Source organism: Physeter macrocephalus, chromosome 18 (genome assembly GCF_002837175.3).
Source record: "Physeter macrocephalus isolate SW-GA chromosome 18, ASM283717v5, whole genome shotgun sequence".
NCBI classification, from domain to species: domain Eukaryota; kingdom Metazoa; phylum Chordata; class Mammalia; order Artiodactyla; family Physeteridae; genus Physeter; species Physeter macrocephalus.
In genome coordinates, this window is record NC_041231.1 from 29,787,574 (window position 1) to 29,804,070 (window position 16,497).

The 16,497-nt window shown below is 42.3% G+C and overlaps 1 protein-coding gene across 10 annotated transcripts in view; it reads left to right on the forward strand.

The window, feature by feature from the left end:
* The window catches only part of ADAMTS9 (ADAM metallopeptidase with thrombospondin type 1 motif 9), a 231,858-nt gene that overhangs the window by 171,541 nt on the left and 43,820 nt on the right, over nt 1-16,497 (forward strand). For 6 of the 10 annotated variants that reach the window (XM_024123842.3, XM_028478515.2, XM_028478514.2 and 3 more), the window contains 2 exons: nt 3,037-3,131; nt 5,071-6,622. In XM_024123842.3, the coding sequence (XP_023979610.1) occupies nt 3,037-3,126 (90 nt within the window). In that variant the 3' untranslated portion in view covers nt 3,127-3,131; nt 5,071-6,622. Of the gene's footprint in view, nt 1-3,036; nt 3,132-5,070; nt 6,623-6,934; nt 6,958-9,903; nt 10,003-16,497 lie in introns of those variants that run through there. The other 4 variants (XR_008615619.1, XM_028478511.1, XM_055079383.1 and 1 more) reach the window with 4 other exon arrangements.

The window sequence follows — 16,497 nt, forward strand, 5'->3', positions numbered from 1 at the left end:
TCTGCTATCAAAATTGATTCTACCTGTTTATTTGTTAATGCTGATCTGAAATGAGATTTTCTGTACTTCATCTTTATAAGTGTCATTTTGCAGGCATAGGTATTGCCAAATACTAATATTGTCCACAACCATATCATTTTAGTTGACCATATTCATGCCTTGGCAGGCGTTGGTAGGATTCTATTAGATTTTTCACTGGATATCTGCCTTTCAGCGTGTCATTACATTACAGATGAATCACTTGTAATTGAAGGTGAGATGGAAACTCCTCAGTTACCTCATTAGATGGATTTGGAAATATGAAAGTTTCCTTTGCGCTTACGTCCAAGTCCAAAAAATACTGCTGGAACTGTATTTCACGCTCAGAAAATATATCCACTCTAAATGTACGTGGAATAGCGATAAAGCTTCTTGTTTTAACATTTGACAGAGTGGGAAGTGTGCAACCTGCCTTAACATGATTTATGATTCAGAAAATGTTAGTTATTGAAATGACTTTACTACAGTATAACTTTTGCCTGTAAGTGCAGTTTTGGCCTTGTAATTTTAGCTCCCATTCATTAAGAAACATTATCAAGTCAGTAGCAAAAGATAACGTCCAAAGCCATTAAGTGTTCAATGACAGTGATTGAGAACAGTTCTTCTTGTTCAGAAAATTTTTAATCCCAGCCCTGAGCTCAAAATTCACAATAAAACTTTACCACTGCTGAGTCATCAATCTGCTGTGTGTTAGGGTATTCAGCTTCTGGTCCTGACCCCAAATTTCCAAAACTGATGCAGGTTAAGTCTGTGATAGAAAAAGAAGTTCATTATTAACACCACTGGTTCTGTAACACCAGGTAGGTCCAAGTATTTTCCACAGTGAATAATCACAGGCTTTAAACATCTTACATTTTCACAAGCTTTGTAAATCGATCCAACTAAAGCTTTTCCCGCTCCGCACATATTTCTTACCATGATTAGTTGTGAACGCATCTTAGCAGATTGCACTTCAGTTTTTCTGAGCTAGTGTTTTCTCAGCCTCTTTGAAATACTTCCACACAGACCATTCATGGAGACTAATTCTTTGATCACTTCAAACTCAGCATGGTCTCCTCAAATAAACAACTGAAGAGTATCAGTAAAATCTATCTACTCACCAAAAGCCAAAGGAAACCACTCCAATTTATTTGCTTTGTTTTTTAATTGATTATTGATGCAGCTCCCAAATGTCATTAAATTGTTGAGCAACTGGTCTTACCAAAAGGATAACAGTCTTAAACAAGTTGATTTTCTCTGGACACATTTCTTCAGCAATTACAATTAAACAAGATACCATTAACTCAAAGAAAACATTTGTTTTGCTAACAAATGAGCCATTTGGAAACTTACACATTTCCATCTTTTATTCTTACTCATTTGGATTTTTTATTTTTGTGAAGAATTACACTATGGTGAGCTACTCTGTTCTAAGTTTTCTAAATTCTTGACCGTTGCTCTCCTGTGAGTTGGGAATATTGTGACACATGCGGAATGTGGTGATGTTGGTATATTGTATTCTTTTAGCACAGCTGCAGTGTCGTTGCATGATGAACACAATGCTTTGCCATCTAAATGTGACAACAGAATAATCCACATACTACTGTACCTTAAAAGTGCAATAGTCAGGACTTCCCTGGCCGTCCGGTGGTTAAGACTTCACCTTCCAATGCAGGCAGTGCGGGTTTGATCCCTGGTCGGGGAGGTAAGAACCCACATGCCTCATGACCAAAAAAACCAAAACATAAAGCAGAAGCAATGTTGTAACAAATTCAATAAAGACTTTAAAAAATGGTCCACATCAAAAAAAAAAAAGCGAATCTTAAAAAAATAAAGTGCAGTAGTAAAGTCTACTTTTGTCTTCTTTTCTTGTTTTGACATATACTGGTAATAAAAGAAACGAAAGAAAATGTTATGATATAGCAACACTCATGGCACTCAAAACACTATCACGTTACACTGTGTCACTGTGACGTGTGCAGAGTAGCAGCGTGAGGCTGCAAGGGCCATCTTGACCACTCACCCCTGCTGTAGGAACGTGAAAGCAGCCACAGACATGAGGGAAATGAATGGACGTGGCTGTGTTCCAATAAAACTTTATTTATGGACCCTGAAATTTGAATGTTCTATCATTTCCACATATCAAGAAATAGTCTCCTCGGTTTGCTTCTTAACTATAAAATATAAATGCTGTTCTTAACATTGGGAGCTACATCCATAATCAGTTAAAAAGCAAAGAACTTCCCTGGTGGCACAGTGGTTAAGAATCTGCCTGCCCAGGGGACGTGGGTTCAAGCCCTGGTCTGGGAAGATCCCACATGCCACTGAGCAACTAAGCCCGTGCGCCACAACTACTGAGCCTGTGCTCTAGAGCCCATGAGCCACAACTACTAAAGCCCATGGGCCTAGAGCCCGTGCTCTGCAACACGAGAAGCCACCGCGGTGAGAAGCCCGCGCACCGCAATGAAGAGTAGCCCCAGCTCGCCGCAACTAGAGAAAGCCCACGCGCAGCAACAAAGACCCAACGCAGCCAAAAATAAATAAATAAAAATAAATTTATTTTTAAAAAAAAACAAAGCAGGTCTTTTGAGTGGTTTCCTTTGGTTCTTGATCAGCAGGTCGATTTTACTGAGACTTCAGTTGTTGTTTATTTGAGAAGACCATGCTGAGTGTGAAGGGACTAAAGAATTAGCCTCCATGAATGGTCTGTGTAGAAGTACAGGTAAATTACACTTCAGTTTTTCTGCCCTAGTGTTTTCTCATCCTCTTTGAGAATGAGAAAACACTAGGGCAGAAAAACTGAAGTCTAATCTGCTAAGATGTGGGCCATACAAAAACAGGGGCCCACAGGCCATCATTCATCAGCCCCTACTTTAGACCATGGTGAGGATGTTGGGCCCCACTTCTATTCAGAAGTGCTGCCTACTGTGTGTACAGGAATGGTTTCCCTAAAAGCCAGTGCAAGCCCTGGAAACATGAGCCAAGCAGGTGGACTAAGATGATGCATCTTTTTTGCAGGATGGTACCAGAGTCATAGGGAAATGTGGTGGTTACTGTGGAAAATGTGCTCCATCCTCTGGCACCGGCCTGGAGGTTCGAGTTTTATAGTTAAGGTAAGTGTCTGTCTGTCTCTGACTCTGCCTCATTCTTTCTGTAGACGAAAGATTAGCAGATGTGGGCGGGTCATTTGCCCCCAGGCAGGTGAAGCTGACTCAGTGCTGTTTAACCTTTGTCTCTCTTGCTCATCTATCCTCATGTGCCTGAGGCCATCTGTTCTCCACTCTTGGACATGCAGTCCCTAGACGTCCAGTACCAGATTCCTCTGTAGTGCTTATTAAAAGTGCTGCTCACTGGGCTCCATCTCTAGAAGTCCTGCTTCATTAAGTCTCTGGTGGATCCAAGAACCTGTATTTTTAATGCAGGGAATTCTGATGCAGGTAACTCACAGGTCACCCTTTGAGAAATACTGCCAAGGAGTGTTACAAGTGTAATATAAATGACGTTCATTAAGCCCTGACTGTGTGTCAGGCACCATGCTGAGCGCCGGGCAGGCATTATTTCAGTGAATCCTCACAACAAAGCCACAGTCTGGGGCTGTTATCCTCATTTTACACATGGAAGCAGAGATCCACAGCAGTTAAGTAGCTGGCTTAAGGTCAGATGGATTCCCTTGGCAATAACCCAGGAGTGTCCTACCCCAGAGCCTCTCGGTTAATGTACTCTTCCGCACACTTGTAACTCACAGTGTGATCCAAGGACCAGCATGATCCGCATCGCGTGGGAACTTACTAGGAATGCAAAATCTCAGGCCTCATTCTAGACCTACAGAGTCAGAATCTGCGCTGTAACAAATCCGCAGGAGAGTCGTGCCTGTCAAAGTTTGACAATTCCTGGTGTAACTACAGTATGCCAGCAGGTGGTCCCTCTGCTGGGCAGAGGACTGAACTGATCACTCTTTCTCTCGTCCGAGTGCCTTTTCACGTACAAGGGCTCAGCCAGCTCAGGCGACCCTCCTACAGCTTCCCTCAAGCTTCCAGCAGCCCATTACCCTGTTAGGCTCTTCAAGATCCTGGCAAAGGAATACCTAGTTGACACTTACGTATCAGTGTCAATGTTTACTTAAAAATCTATATTCAACCTTATGATCTCAAATTAGGATTATTTCCACTTCAGGAGGCCACGGGGGGGTAAAAAAAAAAAAAGAGAGAGAAAGAAAAAGAAAAAGAAACTTACTGTCTTAAGTAACTGAGATGTCCAAGCAGTGGTCTAACTTCAGGCATGGCTGGATCTAGAGGCTCAGAGTCATCAGGACTCTTTCTTTCTCCATCCATCAACAATGCTTGCTTCTTAAGTGGCTTCCTTCTCAGGCAGATCATCTCCTCCACACCATGGTCCCTGGCAGTTCTAGGCTTACATCATCTTTTCAGCTCATGGCTCCAAGTAAATGCTCATCTCCGGCATCTATTCTGCACCAGAACTCTGGCTCTGATTTGTCACGTGGCCATTTCCAAACCAATCACAATGTCCAGGAGACTGGGATCGTATACCCACCTAGAGTCGGGTGACTGACTGACGGCTTCATTTGGAAGAGGGATGGTTGCCAAAGAACCAGAAGGAGTTTATCAGAAAAGAGGGGAGAGAGGCAGGCAGAGTCAGCAGGTATCCATTAGAGATTCCCATTTGATATGTATTTTATATATTTTATATCCAATAAAGTAAATTTTATATGTATTTTATGTACAGTAACCTTTGAGTGAGCACAGATACATAACATTTACGTGCATGTATAAAAAAGGCTAGAAGGAAATACAGCAGTATTTGAAGAACATTATCTCAGGTTGGGGGGATCACAGGCTAATGGTTTTTATTTTATTCTTTATACACCCCTGGAATTTCCAAGTTTCTTGTAGCAAGTGTTATTTTTAAAATCCAGAGAAAATAGTAAGTGTTATTTTCAAGTTCTATCTGTAAAAATTTATGGTTTACCTTCTCTTGACTTATGTCATTTGAGACAGAAGATTTACATTTCCTGGTTGGTTCATTTGTTTTCAGGTGCTCTGAAGAGGAAGCCGTTATGGGATGGATGAAGGATAGTGATGAAATACCTCCACCTTAAGATTTGGGTGTGTGTGTGTGAGCGTGTATGTGTGTGAGGACTTGTATGCCTGTATGTGCGTGTACATATGCATATATATATACATGTATACACACACATATATACACGTGTATATATGTGTGTGTATATAAATGTGGAATATCCTTATGATGTAAAGTTTAATATTTATGTTTGAAATTATTTATTGTGATGTAATATTTTTGTACGTAAAATGATTCTTTTATGACTGCCTTTCACGTTATTTTGTCCCCTGCAGTCAGACCACTGCATTTTACGTACTCTACATTATATGTAGTACTTTGACAAAAGTGATCCTTCATTATCACGGTACACTATTGTTTACTTTCTATCTGTAAATGTTTTATTGTTACTTTTTAAAAACCGTAATTTTTTAAAAAAACAACCTAGCCGCCATCAAGGTGCTACAAGAATCGTATGAGGATATTTTTGGCATTTCTAGGAACGTATCATTAGCCAATCAGTAATTCAGTGATGTCACAATTTGTACCAGCTATTAATTATGTTAAATATCTATTCAGTTTCATGTGATCTCTGGGAAAAAAGTCGCTGCCTTGGTGCTAATGTTGTATGTATTTAAGTGATCATCAGACTCAGAAATGTAAACGCTTTTAATAAAAGGGAGAAGCTAAAGGACAACTTCCGGTGGACAGAATCACTTGGAAAAAATAAGACCAACTGTTTACCCTTGTTTTTGGACATGTCTTTTTGGGAAGAGAGTTGGACTTTTGTTCTTGTTGTTGTTACTCTTATCAATACTTCAGTTCATGGTGCCTTGGTCTCTCTGTGGTTAAATGGAGGGTTCCCCAAGCAGCTTCATTACAGAGTGACATTGAGCAAATGAGAGCCGCTCAGCGTTTTGCCAAGATATTCTGAAATGGTGTCTATGTTAACCATTGTGACAGAGGATGCACGGGGTGGGGGTGACCTTCGACACCCCAGCACACCTGGAGAACCTCAGAACCAGATTCTTAGTCATCAGGATTGACTTTTGTATGAAAACATTAGCTGGTGACTTGACGCCTTTGAGCCATGAGCCTGAAACCCTGCCAGTGTCCATGGCTGCTGCAGTAATTGGTGGCATTTATGAGAAGAAATGAACTGTGGAGTACAAGATGCCTGAGTCTTCCTCATCTCCCATTAATCTTTGGATTCCATTCGTCTTTGGAAGTCCTGCTTTTTTCTCCTTTCCAAAATGGAAGTGCCAAAGCCGTGGCCTTTCTGACCTTCCAACCTGATTGAAGAAGGGTCATGGCCCATGTCAGACGCTCGATTTGAGAAGCCCTCCCATTTCCAAAAACCAAAGAGATTAGGAGAAACCTGGCAGTATTCCCCAAAGCCAAACAAACTCCAGAGTGCTCCAGGAAGTTATATCAATATATGAATAAGTGTTATCCTCCATTATTAATACATTGTGAAAATATACTATGAATAAATACCATGACCACATCCAAACATTTGTGTTTCACATGGTTTCTGGACTCTTGATTCACATTGGAATGAACATATCTCTAGTTTTTAAGATTGCCAGATTGAGAAGAAATGCAGACTTCCTTAATCCTATTGATTGTGTTTGCCATTCTGGAGACAGATAAAGGATGGGGATTGTCCCCAAGGTTTGTCTTTTCATCACTCAAATCAGTTGAAGTGGTTATTCTGAAGCTCAGAGACAGAAGCCTCTTGTTTGTGTGATGGGGAACAAGTGAGCAAACAGAAGAGGAGATTTAAGTGGGGTTTGGGGGCTTAATTGTTAATATTATGTAACAGTAGTTTCTATTCTAGAGACTGATGGTGTCCTGGGAATTGAGAGCTTTCCAAAGAAATCTAATGAACAGCTAATAGTAAGTGAATATCCACCATATGCTGGGGCCCTTTACTAAATTGTTTTAGCTCATTCTTAGAACCACCAAGTGGAGCAGGTAATAAATAGACTTACCATCATTTTTTGTATAAGGAGACGGAGCCTTCAAGATACACATGGGCCCAAGTTCACATACAGTGAATAAGTGACAGTCTCAGAAAGAACTTTGGCTCTGATTGGGTTACATGACTACTTCTGGACCAATCACATTGTCAAGACGGCTGGGATTATGTGCCCACCTAGAGGCACGTGATCAACAACTTCGGTTGAAAGACCAGCTGTCCCAGAAGAGAAGGGTTACCAGAAAAGGGTAGATGGTACGGAGACAGGAAAAAGCAACACATATCCACAGGAGATTCCGTGTGTGTGTATGTGGTTGCATGCACATGCATGTGTGCAAGTGTAAAATCTCCAAATCCCATAGCTCACACCGTAGTTCCATAGTTCCTTGTCACCCCTCAGCTTCATCTGAGACTTGGGTTCTAGTCCTTTCTCTGACATCTAGTAACTGTAGCATCCTGAACCCTAGTAGGATAAAGATCTGTAAAATGAGGTTATTGACATGCCTCCTATCTACCTTGCGGGATTGTGTTTTCTATAGCTGCACTCAAAATATGCATCAGCACATTTAAGCTGACAGCATGAAAGCCGTGGGTTCTGTATCAGTTAGGAATTGTGTTCAGCTGATAATTACACAGACCTGACTGCAATGGCTCAGCACATTAAAAAGTGTATTTCATTGTTATATTCAAGAAGCCTGGAGATGGGCGATCCAGGGCTGGTATGGCAGCTCCACAAACTCCTCAGGGACATAGTTTCTTTATCTCCTCTCCTCAGTCTTCCGTATTTCCATCTGGCTGCTAGAGCTCCAGCAATCACTCCCAAATTCTAGGCAACAAAAATAAAGGAGTGGGGGAAAGGGTAAAAAGTAGCCTGGTCCCAGCTTTCTACTCTTTGAAAGAGGTTTTCCAGAAATCTCACCCAACAAATTCCACTTATATCTCCTCAGCCAGAATTGAGTCCTGTCTTACACCTAGGCTGCAGAAGCAGTGGAGAATTAGGGTTATTTCACAGAGTATATTGCCAAACTACATAAAATGAGGGATCTGTTCCCGGAAGACAAAATAGACTTAAGAGAAGCAACTAGAAGTCTCCGCAACAGGTTCAACTACACTGACAAGAGGGAATGATTTGGAAGCAATTATCATAAAGTAAGCAAGAGATAATAGGATGTGGGCTGGAGATGTGAGCATTGTAATGGTAGAAAATTATAGAGTGATAGAGGTGGTAAAATTAACAGGAGCTGACAGTGGGTAGATTCAGGGTGTTCTGTTGGAGAGAAGGCACTGATCAGAATTCAAGGATGAGGTTGCATTTGCCTGAAAATACAACCAGGGTGATAGAAAGATGAATGTTTGGATGGGTGAATGCACAGATATAATCTATTAGATTCTGTTCATTCTTTACATCTTTATAGCACCGTACAGATTAAATATTGTCTTTGTGTTCTATTCACTATTTATCCAAATAATATTTCTTGCACATCTACTAATTTCCAGTCATTGTTCTAGGCACTAGGGAGGCAGCAGTGTACAGTTGATCCTTGAACTGCACAGGTTCACTTAGGCGTGGATATTTTTCAGTAGTAAATGCTACAGCACTACATGGCCTGTCGTTAGTTGTATCTACAGATATGGAAGAACTGTGGATACAGAGAACACAATAAGTGATAGGTGGATTAACCGCCGTGTTGTTCAGGGGTCAGCTGTATTAGAGCTGACACAGGCTAAGAGTCTGTGTCAGTCCACTGGGGCTGCCATAACAAAACACCACGGAGTGGGTATTGTAAACAACAGAAATGTATTCTCTCACAGTTCTGGAGGCCAAAAGTCCAAGATCAAGGTGCCACCAGGGTTGATATCTGGTGAGGCCTCTCTTCCTGGCTTGTAGACAGCTATCTTCTCACTGTGTCCTTTCCTTGGTGTGAGCATTGAGAGAGAGAGAGAGAGAGAGAGAGAGAGAGAGAGAGAGAGAGAGAGAGAGAGTGGTGTGTCTTCCTCTTCTTATAAGGATACCAGTCCTGTTGGATAGGGCCCCTCCTTTATGACCTCATTTAACCCTTATAATCCATATCTCCAAGTTCAGTCATATTGGGGGTCAGGGCTTCAACATATGAATTTTGGGAAAACACAATTCAGTTCATCACAGAGCTGTAAGAAAGAGACCCCAAAATAAGACTGACATTTATTTTTCTCTCGTTCGCCGTGTAGAAGTCAGCAGGCAGCTGGGCCTGGTACGTGACTCTGTTCTGTATGTCGTCAGAGGACCTGGGCTCCTTCTGTTTTGTGGCTTGGCCTTTCTCGAGGTGTTGTCCTTACGTGGCTCATCCTTACTCTGTCTGTGTCCAGTCTGCAGGAAAGGGCCCATCATTTTCAGGCAGTACCTGAAAATTTAAAAATGACTTTAAAAAAAAAAATTTTAATACTGGAGTATAGTTGATTTACAATATTGTGTTTCAGGTTTACAGCAAAAGTGATTTAGTTATACATATACATTTATCTCTTCTTTTCCAGATTCTTTTCCCATGTAGGTTATTACAGAGTATTGAGTAGAGTTCCCTGTGCTGTACAGTAGGTCCCTGTTGATTATCTATTTTATATACAGTAGTGTGTATATGTTATTCCCAAATTCCTAATTTATCCTTCCCTCCCCACCTTTATCCTTTGGTTACCATAGGTTTGTTTTCTAAGTCTGTGAGTCTGTTTCTGTTTTGTAAATAAGTTCATTTGTGTCTTTTTTAGATTCCACATATAAGTGTTATCATATGATATTTGTCTTTCTCTGTCTGACTTCACTTAGTATGATAATCTCTGTATTCACAATTTATTAGCAATTGCTTAGATGCAGAGCCTGATTTAGAAGCAAGAGGAAATGTGCTCTAGTTGGCAACCATGTGCCCTGCTAATGCTGAGTGGAGGTGGGGCTTCCATGACTAAAAAGAAGAGGGAAGGATGGCCCGTGGACGGATTAGCTGCTCTGCCACAAGCAGTGAACAAGACCCACAAGAATCTCTGCCCTTCAGAGCTTACATTTTAGTGGTGACAGATGAGAGGGAAAATGAACAAATAAACAAGTAAGGCACTCTGCAGTTCTTTTCCAGTAATAGGTCTGAGCGTATTTTCCATGATGGCCACCCGTGTACCATTGGGGCATGTCATGCTGCTCTCTGAATCCCAAGAACTTCCATACCCCAAAGCTTTCACACGTGTCTGTTTTTGCCTTTGCATGTCAGTGTTTCTTTCTCTTCTGATTCATACAAAAGTAATAAAGAGTAAGCAAAACCTAGTACGGTAAAGAAGTACCAGAGGGAGAAATAAAGAAGGGGAGGAAGGAGGGATGCCTGGCGCCCCAGGGTGAGCATGTTGCTGTTTCAAACAGGGTGGTCAGGAATTTCTTCTTTGTGAACTTACATAACTCCTAACGAAGCCCTGGATCACCATAAAAGCCTGGCACCAACCGCAGTGGGTGTGGAAACTCTCTCTGCCACCGACAGATGGCCTGAGAGGTCCTGCTCTGTTATTTTAGTATCAAGTCTAGGCATTGCACTGTTAAACCTGCAGTTTATTTCTGCTGATATTTTAGAGGTGATTTTTCAGGGTGTGTATAAAACCTTTAGAGACCCTAGGCCCTAAAAAGTTTATGCTACTCCCCTTAAATATGTGCCTCAGACCGTGAATTTAGGGGTTTTTTTCCTCATGAAGACTATTTTTTAAAATAATACCAAATATCAATTTTTTCCCCTGAAACCTGAAGACCATCTTTGGTGTGGCCCTAGGCACATGTTTTTTCTGTTCAGTAGGTGATACAGCCAGTTTTATAGCATTATTAATTGCAGTGATTTCTGATAAGGACAGAAGAAGCAAATATTTAAAGTGCTAATAAAAAGGGCATTCAGTTACAAAGGAAAGAAGATAAAATTCCTATATAACTTATACTATGTCACTTTATTAGGATTTAGAATCAAATGCCTTTCAGGCTGTTGTTAGGAGAGTTACAGTTAGGTCAAATGGTGTCTGTATGTAGAAAAGACAATTAATATTCAGTTTATTAACGTTTACAAGTTCAAAAAGCTAGCTCTTCCTTAAGCTTTGGAGTTCAGCTTACAAATCCTATTATTCTACTTATTTATCAGCCTACTTTTTAACAATTACTTTTTAAAAACTTTTGAACAATATTTTCTCCATTCGTCACTTACTCAGCAAAAAGCCTTTAAATATTTTATACGTTATTTATAAATTTTATGAAGTTTTCCTGCCTTAAGCCCTCTAATTTTCTGACAGAAGCAAATATTTCTGAGTTCTTAGATAATTTTTATAAATATAAAAATATAAATATTACATAAATCAGTGACCTTAAAGTTCTTTTAAATACTCCTAAGTGGCAAGTTGATTTAGAATGGTTTTAACTTAAAATTACAAATGAAAATCAAGTACTCAATGACATGTTTTAAATTGGCCTTATAAGCTACTACTCTAATATTTCAAAGGTTTAAACTTATGACAATTACATAAGGTATCAAATTTTCACATGCACCTAAAACCAAACATCTTAATAGTGGTTCTGATTCCCTTAGACATTTTTATATCCTAAATCTTGCTCTTAGCGTGAGTAAAAGTTGTGAGCTCATCCAACTGTTGTAAAAACCGGAGGTTCCCCTCGAGCATAAGCGTTAGAACAGCAGAGACTGAGATGGTTCTTCTCCCTCCATCTAGGGAAGACTTGTGTATTTTTTATTTATTTATTTTTTTAGGCCGTAGATGCTCTTTAATGAGGATTAAACAGGAACAGGTGGGGATTCGATAGAAAAGCATGTCAGCAAGGCCCTGGGATGCTCCCCAGGGCCGTGGGGCAGGTCCTGTACCAGCCCAGCATCTGTCTTCTGGGGCTCCTGGGGCGCTCGCTGCTTCGGGCTCAGGCCTGGGTCCCCAGAAAGCCAGAGTCCTCTTCTGGGCAGAGAGCTGCCCTGCGGCTCTTTATTTCCTGTTGCTGCCATAACAAATTACCTCAAACCAGGTTTAAAACAGCATAGGTTTATTATCTTATAGTTCTGAAGGTCAGACATCTAAAGTGGGTTAGTAGACCTGCATTTCTTCTCTGTTCTCTAGGGGAGAATCTGTGTCCTTGGCTTTTCCAGCTTCTAGAGGCTGCCTGCATTCCTTAGCTGGTGGCCCCTCCCCTCATCTCGGAAGCCAGTAGCGTAGCATCTTCCAGTCTCTCTGTCCCCTTCTACTTCTGCTTCCTGCATCACATCACCTTTTCCTAACTCTGACTCACTTGCCTCCTCCTTTTAAGGATCCTTGTGATTGCACTGAGTCCATCAGGTAACCCGGGATGATTTCCCTATTTTAAGATCCTTACCTTGATATCATATCTGCAAAGTCCCCTGTCAAAAGAAAGGTCACATATTCCCAGATTTGGAGATTGGGATGTGGACATCTTTGGGATGGGAGTGGGGGTCATTATTCTGTCTACTACATTTTCCACACATTTAAGGACTAGAGAGATTGGCCAGATGCTGACGTGATTGTCCAAACTCCCAATGAGCCACACTGACCTTTATGTCAATGAACCTCAACTTCAAGAGAGGGATGTTCCCATAGCCCATGCTCGTGGATTCAGATTCTACATATTACCTGATTTTTCCACCGGCATTCCAAACTCTATAACAGTGAGATTGCTTGATTGGCTTTTGCATATGGCCCTTACATATATAGACATCTTCCTGTCTTGGTCCAAAGACTTTTGAACTTGGCAAGAATTTTGTGCTTTTGCATATGCTTCCCAGGACATAGAATTCTTGCGGTACTAAAGTGATGGTGCACTGAATTCTGAATCTCTCTCATGCTTGGATAGATCTGACCTGCCATCAAGGCTTATAGGGCCATCTTTATGTTGTAACAGCCTTTTAGGACGTGAGCCATTATTAAGTATAGAAACTTTCATAGGTACCCTTGGTAACAGTGCCTTCTTCATCTTCTTCATCTTTCTTGATAAGCCAGGATATCTCTTCAGTGCTTGGTGCTAAGTTTCACAATACCGTAGAATGGGTACACATCTGGGAGCCTTCTCGGCCCCAGCATACTCTGGGCCAAGGCAGGAGACTTCACGGGGTCCCTTTGTGGTTCGTGGGTATACCACCAAGCTTAATCAGTATCTTTAGCTGTGGAACCTGAGAATCTGCCTTTTAATAGGCTCCCCAAGTGAGATCCTGTGCAGACTAGGGAGAGCTACCTTTCAGAGCATCTTCTTTCATGCAGCAGTGAGGCTGTCCAGAAGTGTCAGTTTCCTTCACCCTGTCACCCAAGCACTTCGTATTTGTCCTCTGTGGGCATGCAGTCGGCACCCATAAGCTCTAGAACAAGATGGAATGGCTTGTCTTGGTTCCCCCACTCCCTAGCCGTGTGACCTGGGGCAAGACTCTTACACTCCCTGGCCTCCCCTTCCTCTTCAGTGGGATGAGGGATAATAATGGTACCCCTGTCACGTGGTTGCTGTGAGGCCTCAATGTGCTCCTACATTAAAAGCACTTGGAACACTGCCTGTGTTAAGTACTCAGTATCTCTTAGCTACTAGAAACTGACTAAATGCTATAGAAACCATGGTTTAATTTGGGAAGGGGTACTGTGGGAAAGGTATGAAGGTGTTGGCCCACACTCTTACCTCCACTCCATGTCCTAGAGTTGAGAAAACTAGGTTTTCATGTATGTGCCTTCCTCAGGCTCCACTTGTTCACAAAATACCGTAGTTCTTTCTGTTTCCCTTCCCAAAATGTAAATGAAAGCTGTGTATCAGTGGATACTGTCGGGGCTAGAAGGGGCCTGAAAGGATATATAGATCAACAACAATAATAATAACTATATCCCAAGCATCATAAAGCTGCATCTATTGAGCATTTACTATGTGTGCTGGTTAATTTTATGTGTCATCTTGGCCAGGCCATGGTACCAAGTTTTGAGTCAGACACCAGTCTAGATGTTGCTGGGAATGTATTTTTCAAATATGATTAACATTTAAATCAGTGGAGGGACTTCCCTGGTGGCGCAGTGGTTGGGGGGTCCACCTACCAGTGCAGGGGACACGGGTTCGAGCCCTGGTCCGGGCAGGTCCCGCATGTTTCACACGCGGAGTGGCTGGGCCCGTGCGCCACAGCGGCTGAGCCTGAGCTCTGGAGCCCGCGGGCCACAACTGCTGGGCCCTCCTGCTGCCGCTACTGAGGCCCACGGGCCTGGAGCCCGTGCTCTGCAGCGGCGGAGGCCACCGCACACGTCAACGAGGAATCGCCCCCCGGCCGGCTCGCTGCAGCAAGAGAAGAGCCCGTGCGCAGCAACAGAGACCCAACGCAGCCAGAAAATAAAAATAAAAATAAAAATCAGTAGAGCTGAGTAAAGCAGCTTACCCTCCACACTGTGGCGGAGCCTCAGCAATCAGCTGAAAGCCTGAAGAGAAAGAGTGAGGCGCCCTGAGGAAGAAGGAGTTCTGCCATCAGACGGCAGCAGCAACTCTTGCCTGGTTCTGCAGCCTGCACTTGCAAATTTCAGATTTGCTAACCTTCGCAATTGCATGAGCCATAAAATAAATCTCTTCCCTAAATAAATCTTTCTAGCTAGATAGATGATAGAATAGAATATTATATATTATGTATCTATATGGAGAGATATCCATAGCTATAGGTATGTTCCATATTTATATCTATGTATAAATATACCTCTATTTCATATTGATATCTATAGGTAGATATCTCCTGTGGGTTCTGTTTCTCTGGAGAACCCTAATACACTACGTGACAGGCCAGAGCCATTCCGTCGCACAACTCCACGGGGTGCCATTCACCCTGAGCCCTAAGTGCTTTGCACGTGTCCTCTCATGGGACCATCATGACAGCTCTATGGGGGAGCCACTTTTTCAATTCCCATTTTAAAGATGAGAAAATCGAGGGTTAAGAGAGTCTGTTAGCCTGACTCCCAAACCCAGGGGCTTAGGCACTCAGCATGCACGAGACCCGAAGCAGCTGTGTGCAGGGCATTAAATTAGTGAAAGGACAGTACCAAGACTAGAGCCCATACCTCCTCACTCCTGACACACTGACCTGTCACACCGGAGAGCTTGCTCACAGAAAAAAGAGAACATTTAGAACCTTGTTTCACGTGAGCAAAAGCAGAGAAAGGAAGAGAAGAGTCCTGCGGGGAATATTTCCTGTGACTGCTCAACTACATTCTGGACTAGATACCAACAGTTAAGAGCCACAGGCCCTGTGAAGTTAAGATGAAGTCAGTTTCCACTTAATTGGTTAGACTTTGCTCCTATTCCATTTGTCTTTGGGGTTCAACTTTTAATATGACTGAGCAGCACTTAGAAATGCTGCCTCTGTGTCCTTTCCACTGGAGTAGCCATCCCCATTCCATCAAGGAAAGGTCAGGCAAGAGGCGCTGGGCTCATTTGCATCCCCCCTGCCCCCTCCTCCCCCCACCCCCACCCCGAACTTGGACCTGAAATAAAAAGTCTTTGTCCCAGGAAAGAGCCAAGCTCTTCACTCAGCAGCTGTCTGGTGCAGAGACCTGCGGCTTTTAAGAAGCCCTTATGTTGTCTGAAGTCAAGTTTGTTTTCCATCTCCCCAGGTATTAGTCCACTTAGGAAATAAAGTGTTAAAAGCAATTGCTTGACCAGTTTGGGCTAACCCAGGGATTGGCAAATCCATGCTTCTTGTGCAATTTACAAAATATTTTCTTTGTAGTTGTCCTTGAAGCCCAAGTGGGACTAATGGCTTTAACTACCAGCCCTACACGTTTCAAAGTGATTTCCACATCAGGAAGCCATCGTCGGCTTCCCCAAACACTTAATTGGTACAGGATGTGAGCAATTCCCAAAGGCCACGCTTCTGTTCTGAGTCCCAATCCGTCGCTCGGGTAGGAGCTGGTTTTCAGCAACGATTTCCATTTCTGTCTTCTTGGGTGTGCTCAATCATTTATGGCTCCATTTTCCTATGGAATAAAAGGTTTCCTTGGTAATGAAAAAGCATTATAATCACCCCCAAGCACCCAAGAAGTGGAGTTGGCTTGGCAGTCACAGACCAAAGGGCTCTGTGTTGGCATAAACTCATGGAGAAACAGCATCAAAAACAGTCTTTGCAAGTGTGTGGTGGTGAAGAGTGCAGTTTCTAAAATCTGGACAAGTTGCCTGCTTCCCTAGAACTCAGTTTCCTCATTTGTACATCAGTTATAAAGGCATTGAACTCAGAAGACAGCTTAAGGATTAAGTGAAATAATGTGCATCAGGCTCCTAGAACAGTGACTGGCCCACAATAAAGGAAGTAAATATCATCCTTCCCCTCACTCCACCATCAGCACCATCGTCATCCTTGTCATTATCAGCATCTTCCACTAAGATTATTATTATTTTTTTTGGAGATGACACAAAACCCAGGAGT